The sequence below is a fragment of the Canis aureus genome, chromosome 30, assembly GCF_053574225.1.
Source record: "Canis aureus isolate CA01 chromosome 30, VMU_Caureus_v.1.0, whole genome shotgun sequence".
Taxonomy (NCBI): Eukaryota; Metazoa; Chordata; class Mammalia; order Carnivora; family Canidae; genus Canis; species Canis aureus.
In genome coordinates, this window is record NC_135640.1 from 41,764,304 (window position 1) to 41,772,729 (window position 8,426).

General features: G+C 56.9%; 1 protein-coding gene across 2 annotated transcripts in view; it reads right to left on the reverse strand.

Moving 5' to 3' along the window:
- The window catches only part of HSF2BP (heat shock transcription factor 2 binding protein), a 102,225-nt gene extending 93,821 nt beyond the window's left edge, over nt 1-8,404 (reverse strand). The window contains exons 1-3 of one of the 2 annotated variants that reach the window (XM_077879349.1): nt 8,287-8,404; nt 6,586-6,712; nt 5,335-5,485 (exon numbers count right to left, since the gene is read on the reverse strand). In XM_077879349.1, coding sequence (XP_077735475.1) covers nt 5,335-5,485; nt 6,586-6,606 — 172 coding nt within the window. In that variant the 5' untranslated portion in view covers nt 6,607-6,712; nt 8,287-8,404. Of the gene's footprint in view, nt 1-5,334; nt 5,486-6,380; nt 6,540-6,585; nt 6,713-8,286 lie in introns of those variants that run through there. The other variant, XM_077879347.1, reaches the window with a different exon arrangement.
- Between the last annotated feature and the right edge of the window lie 22 nt (nt 8,405-8,426).

The window sequence follows — 8,426 nt, forward strand, 5'->3', positions numbered from 1 at the left end:
GCCCCATTTTACACAGATTAAGAAAGGACAGAAACAGAATTCAAACCAGGTCACTCGTACTCCAAGCCTCCCTAAACCTTTTTCAAATTCACAGAGTGATGTTGTTTAAGTCAGAATGCAAAGTGCTGGGTCAGGAGCGGAGCTGTCTTCAGTCCACCAGGGGCCCCTCCACCTGAAGAGGTCCTTTCCCGAGGGCCCCCCCGAGCCGTACACTAAGTGCCTGTGCTTCCCAAAGAGTCGTCTCATTTGAAGCCTTGCCACCTCCTGTGGTAAACATCACCGTCCCCTCTACAGGCAGGGAAACATCTGAGAGCTCAGAGAAGCAGCGCGCCAGCGCTCCGTACTTCCACTGTCAGGCTCTGCCCTCACTTCTCCACCCAGACTAACCATTTCTTCACGTGTCCCTTCCAGTCCACCCAGGCAGCCATAATCCTGCTCCCAAATGGAGTCCAAGACCTTCCTTGGTGAGTACTCTATCTATTGATTCTCCTTTATCTTCCACTCAATTCCTCAAGCTTATTCTACAGGTTTAAAAAAAAAAAAAAAAAAAAAATCATACCCCTGAAAATGTCATTTTAGTCGCTATTTTGACATGATTTCCATGGATAACTTCCACCTGCCTCTCATCTCAAAATAAAAATAATTTATTATTATTTAGTCTCCTATCAACTACTGACATTTACTGACCTTGACTCTGCTATACCCCAATCCTTGCTCCACGTATCAAGCTGAAAAATTAGCTTATTAGTGGGCAATCAACTCTACTCTCATCTGTGACTTTCATACCATCTGTAACCATCACCCCATCTGAAAACACCTTCCTCTTACCCCTCAAAGCATGCCTGGCTCCTCAATGCTCATATATTCTCAGAGATCCTCAGGGAACACCCTTCCCATGAAGACTCCAAACTCTACCACTTACCTGCCCAATTTCCTAAAGGGAGTTACTATGCTAAAATCAGAATTAAGTCCCATTCACTACGTGACACTCATTTTGTCAACATGGGTCCTTTATGGCCTGAGCCCAACCAAGCCAACCCCCTAGGCTCCAAAACCAGCTTCCCCTCGAATCAGGTATAGTTGCCCTCTACTCTCTTCCTGTCTGCATTCGTTCCTCTCTCTGTGTGGCTCTTTGTCATTCCTTAAGCTGACAAACGCACATCCACTGGAGAAGCAAAAGAAACCCCAATACTGCTCTAAGACCACAGGGCCAGGAGGGCAGATAGATCAGCATGTCCATCAGCTCTTGCTGTCACCTTGCGATCCTTGGATCACCTCTCGGGGAGCCATTCTCGGGGCCATGGCTCACCAGATTTGTCTCAGAAGGCCCAGGGAAGAGCCAGCAGCCCTCCTCCTCATAAAAAGAAAAGGGAGAGAAACTTTGTTTCCTTCATGTCACCCATGTCAACAGCCAAAACTAAGTGAAAGATGCCTTAGAAGGACCTCTTGTAGGCCAGGCCTCAGGCCAGAGATGCAGAAGCCTTCAAGGGCCAACTCAAGTTCAGAGTTCATAGTCAAGCCTTGAGCGTGAGCATGACACCAAATCCACTTTGATCCTCCCTTTCTCTTAACACCCAGGTACCTCTAGCTCTAGCTTTGTGATACTGAGCAATTCAGAAAAAAGAGCTTGCAGAAAACGGGTGGGTGGGAAGTCCCTCGGGACCAAATATTTGGGCACAGAGAATACAGTGGGAGGCAAAAAGAGGGGCCCTGCCCTCCCACGGACCTACATCATAGGATGACAATAAAAATGACTTTATCTGAAGGAAAAGTGTGGTGTGCTGCAACACCTGACAGGACCAATGGGAAGACAGATGTTATCTAGGCAGACCAGGAAATGAGACTGCGCCTGAGGCTAAGTCCAATAATACAAAGTGTTTTGGGCCATGGTACAGGTTTGCTTAGGTTTTTGGGTGGTGGTGCTTTTTTAGAGAGGGGGTGTTTTTTGGTCTGTATCCTAAAAGCAAGGAAAAGCCACTGAAGATATCAGCAGGGAAATGACCTAACCACACCTAACTATTAAAAACTACACAGGCGGGCAGCCCGGGTGGCTCAGCGGTTTGGCGCTGCCTTCAGCCCAGGGCGTGATCCTGGAGCCCCGGGATCGAGTCCCACGTCAGGCTCCTTGCATGGAGCCTGCTTCTCCCTCTGCCTGTGTCTCTGCCTCTCTCTGTGTGTCTCTCATGAATAAATAAATAAAACCTTTAAAAAAAAATTAAATAAATAAAAAAATAAAAACTACACAGGCTACACAGTCTGGGCAGACTGGAAAGTGACAATGAGCAAACAGAGAAACAGGAGGCAGAGATAGGGGCCTGGGCTCAGAGGTGGCAGCAGACGCAGGCTAGTGAATCCAGGATGCAGCCATGAGGAAAAAAACCTGCTTGTGCCCTGAGGAGACTGAGAAAGCCCAGTGTGAGGTGGGCTAGGGGGATGGACGGCACGAATGAGTCAGAGGCAGGAAAGGAGAAATCTGTCCCGGAGTTCGCCACACTGGGCCAACAGACATATGAAGCAAGCTGCCAAGTTAACAGGAAACAGTGTTTCTCCCAAGAACACACTGTGACAATGACCCCTTTCAGTGACTGCTGATTTCTGATTCACAAAAAGCCTATTTTGTAAAATCTCAGACTGTCAGAAATTTTGCTGTTTGGAATTACACCAGTAAAAAAGGAACATCCCGCTGTTCCCTACAGGATCAAAGTCACTGGGACACAGGGCAGCAGCCTTGATTTCTAGCTAGTTGCAGAGCTTCAAATAAGGAATTTCCAGACACAACATTCTACACGATCTAAACTTTGTACTTCTCAGGACGCCTGGGTGGCTCAGTGGTTGAGTGTCTATCTTTGGCTCAGGGTGTGATCCTGGAGTCCCAGGATCGAGTCTCACATCACATTTCCTGCAGGGAGCCTGCTTCTCCCTCTGCCTGTGTCTCTGCCTCTCTCTCTGTCTCTCATGAATAAATAAATAAAATCTTTAAAAATAAATAAAATAAACTTTGTGCTTCTCAAAGACACGAGGCCGCGGTCCATTGTAGTAGGATATGGTGATGCCCCCACACACGGCCCTACTCTGCTTGGAGGCCATTAAAACACGATTTAATGTGCACTTCACCTAAATTCCACCCTTCCCCAAAACCCACCGCGGCTCTAGCCTCTTGTTGGCAAGATGCCCATGGTTCTTCTGGGGTGTGGCCTCTCTTATTGCAAGAAGCCAATAAGCCTGACCGAGGACCCATGGGTGCTTCCTGATGGCTGCAGGCTGATTAGGCTGGGACAAACACTGAGAATTTGAAATGATGGTGAAATACACAAGGAGAAATGCCAAGTAGGAGTTGACTCAAGGCCCTAACTAAGCCTGGGGGTCTGGGCCAAACCCAGAAGCCACTGGCAGCAATATGGAAACTGAAGCTGTGTGTGCATGAGACTGCCCATGGAAAGACCGTGGAGTGAGGCGACTCCACAGGAAGCTCCACTAGCCGAAAGGCTGCTGCAGAGGACACGTCAGCAAAGTAGACCAAGACAAAACAGCCAGAGCAGAAAGACATGACTACAGGGTCTGGGGACGGCGAGGCAAGAGCTCTTAAAGTCTAACTCTGATCACGTCACCACAGATTCAATCTTTGTGCCCCTCAGTCTCATATATACATTTTTGATTTTGTGATCTCCAGACTCGTGCTAACCAATTCATGAGACCCTGATGTCGTTTTCAGAATGCCAGTTCATTAATTTGCTGAGACGTAACCACTCAGCCCACTGGCATGCTCTGCTACGGGTCAGGACTTTCCTTCCCTGAAGATAAACGCACTCAGGTGACTGACTGCTCTCAGAAGGTCACTGGCTGAGCACGGGATCAGTACAAGGGACTCTGAAGCCAATGGTCTAGAGCTACGGTATAACCAGGGACCTAGAGCACAGCCGACAAGGTCTCCATGGGAGACAACATCCCAGATGGTGAGATGTGTGGAGGAGGGTAGGGGTTGGTGAGGCACCCAGAGACTAGCAACAGCCCTCCAGATGGAGGAAGGGGAGACAAACGGCTACCAGCGTCAAGTCCAGCAAGAGCTGAGACTGTCAAGGAAGCCCTGGGGAGGAGTCATGGCCATGAGTAGGAGGAGACCCCCAATCTGAGGATTCCAAAGAGGGAGTAAGGACAGGGGACTGCAGTGGTCATGAGCGTTCTCCCTTCTAACTATGTATGGCTGCGCCCTTGGCCAGGTACATCAGCCCACGCCAGAAACGTGTACTGTTGAATTCAGGTATCTTCTTGTCTGGACCAGTGCTAGAGACACACTCTGGGCCACTCAGAAACACTTGTCCTGGGCAGCCCGGGTGGCTCAGTGGTTTAGCGCCGCCTTCGGCCCAGGGTGTGATCCTGGAGTCCCATGTCGGCTCCCTGCATGGAGCCTGATTCTCCCTCTGCCTGTGTTTCTGCCTCACTCTGTGTGTCTCTTATGAATAAATAAATAAAATCTTTAAAAAGAAAAGAAAAGAAAAGAAAAGAAAAGAAAAGAAAAGAAAAGAAAAGAAACACTTGTCCTAGAGACCACTCAGGGATGGTGAGGAGTCCAATGCACAGCGTTAGACCAGCCTTAAGCACCAAAGACTCACTTAACTGTAATTTAGTATGTTAGTTAAGCGCAGAATCAGTCCCAGAATCTTAGAACTTCGATAAGGCTCCCAAACTGACACCTGACGTCAGAGCTCAAGGTGAATCTCAATCTCTGAATGGACAAGTCCTGGGATTCCAGACTTAAATCAGGGCTGGAAACTGACTGGTGGCAGCTGGCAGGGCGGCATCTGACTCTGGATTTCAGCTCAGGGCATGAGCTCAGGGTCGTGGGATCGAGCCCCACACCAGGCTCAGAGCTCAGCACAGAGTCTGTTTGGGAGTCTCTCCCTCTCCCTCTAAAATAAATCAATCAATCTTAATAAAAACAAGAAACGGGCTTGTCTGTTCACCTAGAAACAAGTAAATACACACGTATCTCTACCGAGACTTCTAACTCCATGCAAAGTTTCCACAAGGCAGGATTTTTCACTTATACCAACGCTTAATCTTTAGAGTGGAGCTTTCTAATTCTAAGAGTATGGAATCTTCACGCCGAGGATGAGAGGCAGGTAGAAACAAGAGCCACTAAGGGAGACCCCAGGGAGCTGGCCACGTTCCCCCCAGCCAGCTTACTAGGGATGTGTGAGCTCTGCGCCCCAGGGCACCTCACCCTGAGTCCCCACCGACTCTCCCAACTGCAGCCACAGTGGCAGTTCGTGGAAGGTCAGCCACGGGCACAGACTGCCGTCCCATCCCTGCCTGCTCACTGCAAGTCAGACTCACTTTTCTCTACAATCTTCAATTTCTGGAAGCTTTCCAGCACCTCCCCATTCAGGATCCGAGGTAAGAAGTCCCGGATCTGCATGACTTCAGTGGTCAGCCGCTCGAGGTCCTTCTTCCGGACTTTAACGAATTCCTCTTTAGTCCCCACGTGCTAAAAGGAGGAGCAGATTTTCCCATTATTACCGTCTTTCCGGACGACTGCTGCCCGAGTCGGCTGGCTTCCTTCCTTGGACACCTCCTGCTCACAAAGCTTTCAGAAGCTCCTCGTTACCCATCCTGCCCTCTGCTCCGCACACTTCAAAGGGGGAGCCAGTGTCTCCCTTCCCATCCACATGCCAGCCCCCCCCCAGGCGAGGCTGAAAATCGGGCAGCTCTCTGGTCCCCCACCCCCCGGGGGCTGAGGCCAGCCGGACAAGCTCAGTCCCCCCACCACCAACAACCCCCCCCCCAAGGCCGAGGCCAGCCCCGGCTCCGGACAGGCTCTGGTCCCCCACCCCCACACCCCACCTCCATCCCCCGAGAGCGCCGAGGCCACCAGGGCACTCGTTCCCCCACCCCTGGGGGGGGCCCGAGGCTGATGCTCTGGACACGCTCTGGTCCCACCCCCCACCCCACCCCCACCCCCGGAAACCAAGACCTACACCAGCCAGACATGCTCTGGTCCCCCACCCTCCCCCCGGGAGCCGAGACCTACACCAGCCGGACACACTCGGCCCCCCTCACCCTCACCCCCCACCCCCGGGCCCAGCTGCCCGGCCCTCTGGGAGCGCCCCCCGCACCTCCGCTGTTCCGTTCATCTTCCCCACCCGCCCAGGCCGTGGGGGGGGCAGGCCGGGTGACCGCCTCCGGCCCTCACCGTGAACCGGACACTGCCCGGCTCCGAGCCCAGGTCCCCCCACCTCCCGGGCCCCCGCACGACGCCCCGGGGCCGCACTGTCCCCGCCACGCCCGCTGCCCCCTCCCGGGCCCCCTGCGCGGGTGGGCGCGGCCCGGGCGCTCCGGGGGCACCACGCAGCCAGTCGCCGGGGCCCGGCCTCCCCACTGACCCCGCAGGCCTCCTCGGCGCCGCCCGTCTCGCCCATGGCCGCCCCCGGCTGGTGCGGCCCGGCTCCGTGCGCCCGGCTCCCGGCTCCCTGCTCCCTGCGGCCCTGCTCCCTGCGGCCCGCTCCGTGCGCCTGCGCGCCGCGCCCTCTGACCCCGCAGGCCCCGCAGGCCCGAAAGCGCGGGAACGCGCAGCAGCGAGGCTCGAACCTCCAGGAGCTGGCGCAGCATCCTCCGCCCGGCGAGCAGCGGTGGGGGCAGCGGTGGGGGCAGCGGTGGGGCTCGGCGAGGTTCCGCGTCGGCTCTGCTGCCTTAACCGGGCTTTTAGACTCGGTGCCTGCAGAGCAGAAGGACAGGGGGATGCAAGGCTGAGCGGCAAGGTAAGCAGTCCCGGGGGCCTTCCCGACCCCGGGGGGCGCTGGGCTAGGGGCGGCGCTCAGCGGAGCCGAGGCTCCTCCGGGGGTCCGCCCGGGATTCAGAGGGCTAGCCCAGCCAGCCGCCTGTAGCCCAGACGACCACCTGCTCGGGAAGATGCCACCTGGTCCATTCACCTGCCCCGCGGGCCGAGCGTGCACCATCGGTGCCACCAGCGCGGTCCAGTGTACCGGGTCCTGCACAACTAAGACCTCGTCTGTTTCTGAGGCCAGCAGGTTGCCAACAACACCCAAGTCCCCCGAATGTTCTCCAGGCAGGAGAGCACACTCGCAAACAACCACTCTAAATCTGTCCCCGTGCCAGGACCTGTACCAACCCATTATCCCCTGCATCTGTCCTGTACCTAGCCCCGGCATCCCCTGCACTGGGACCTGACCTCGTCCCTGCCCCTGCCATCCCCTGCACTGGCAATGACCCTGACCCTGCCATGCCCTGCACTGGCAATGACTCTGACCCTGCCACCCCTGCACCAGGACCTGACCCTGACCCTGCCATGCCCTGCACCGGGACCTGACCCTGACCCTGCCGTCCCCTGACCCAGGACCTGACCCTGACCCCAAACATCCCCTGACCCAGGACCTGACCCTGACCCTGCCATCCTCTGCACCGGAACCTGACCCTGACCCTGCCATCCTCTGCACTGGGACCTGACCCTGAACCTGCCACCCCTGCACCGGGACCTGACCCTGACCCTGCCACCCCTGCACCGGGACCTGACCCTGACCCTGCCATCCTCTGCACCGGGACCTGACCCTGACCTTGCCACCCCTGCACTGGGACCTGACCCTCACCCTGCCACCCCTGCACCGGGACCTGACCCTGACCCTGCCACCCCTGCACCAGGACCTGACCCTGACCCTGCCATGCCCTGCACTGGGACTTGGCCCTGACCCTGCTATCCCCTGACCCAGAACCTGACCCTGACCCTGCCATGCCCTGCACTGGCACCTGACCCTGACCCTGCTATCCCCTGACCCAGGACCTGACCCTGACCCCAACCATCCCCTGACCTAGGACCTGACCCTGGCCCTGCCATCCTCTGCACCGGAACCTGACCCTGACCCTGACCCTGCCATGCCCTGCACCGGGACCTGGCCTTGACCCTGACACCCCTGCGCCAGGACCTGACCCTGACCCTGCAATCCTCTGACCCGGGACCTGACCCTGACCCTGACCCTGACCTGCCCTGCACCGGGACCTACCCCTGACCCCAAGCATCCTCTACACTGGGATCTGCCCCGGGCCCCGACACTGGGGCGCTCGGGGGCGCTGGCTCCGAGGGCAGCGGGGGCTCAGCCCCGGCCCCTCAGGGCGCCCCTAACGGGGCTGTCCCCAGCATCCCGCCCGCAGCCCCCAGCCCCCAGCCCAGCACGCGGACGCCGAGGCTCGGCGGGTGGCCGCCCGGCGCACGGAGCTCCCGCGGAGCGGGCCTGGAGGCGCGGGGCCTCCTCCAGGCGAGACCCGGCGCTCGCTAACCTCGCCGCCAAACGCCGGCTGCGGCGACGCCCGCCAGCCGAGGCCGAACCGCCGCGGGCCGCCCTCGCCCCCGGGACGCGCTGCGAGCGGCGGCGCCCGGCGCCTCTGTGACGCCATCAGCGCGCGCGCCGCCCCGGCCC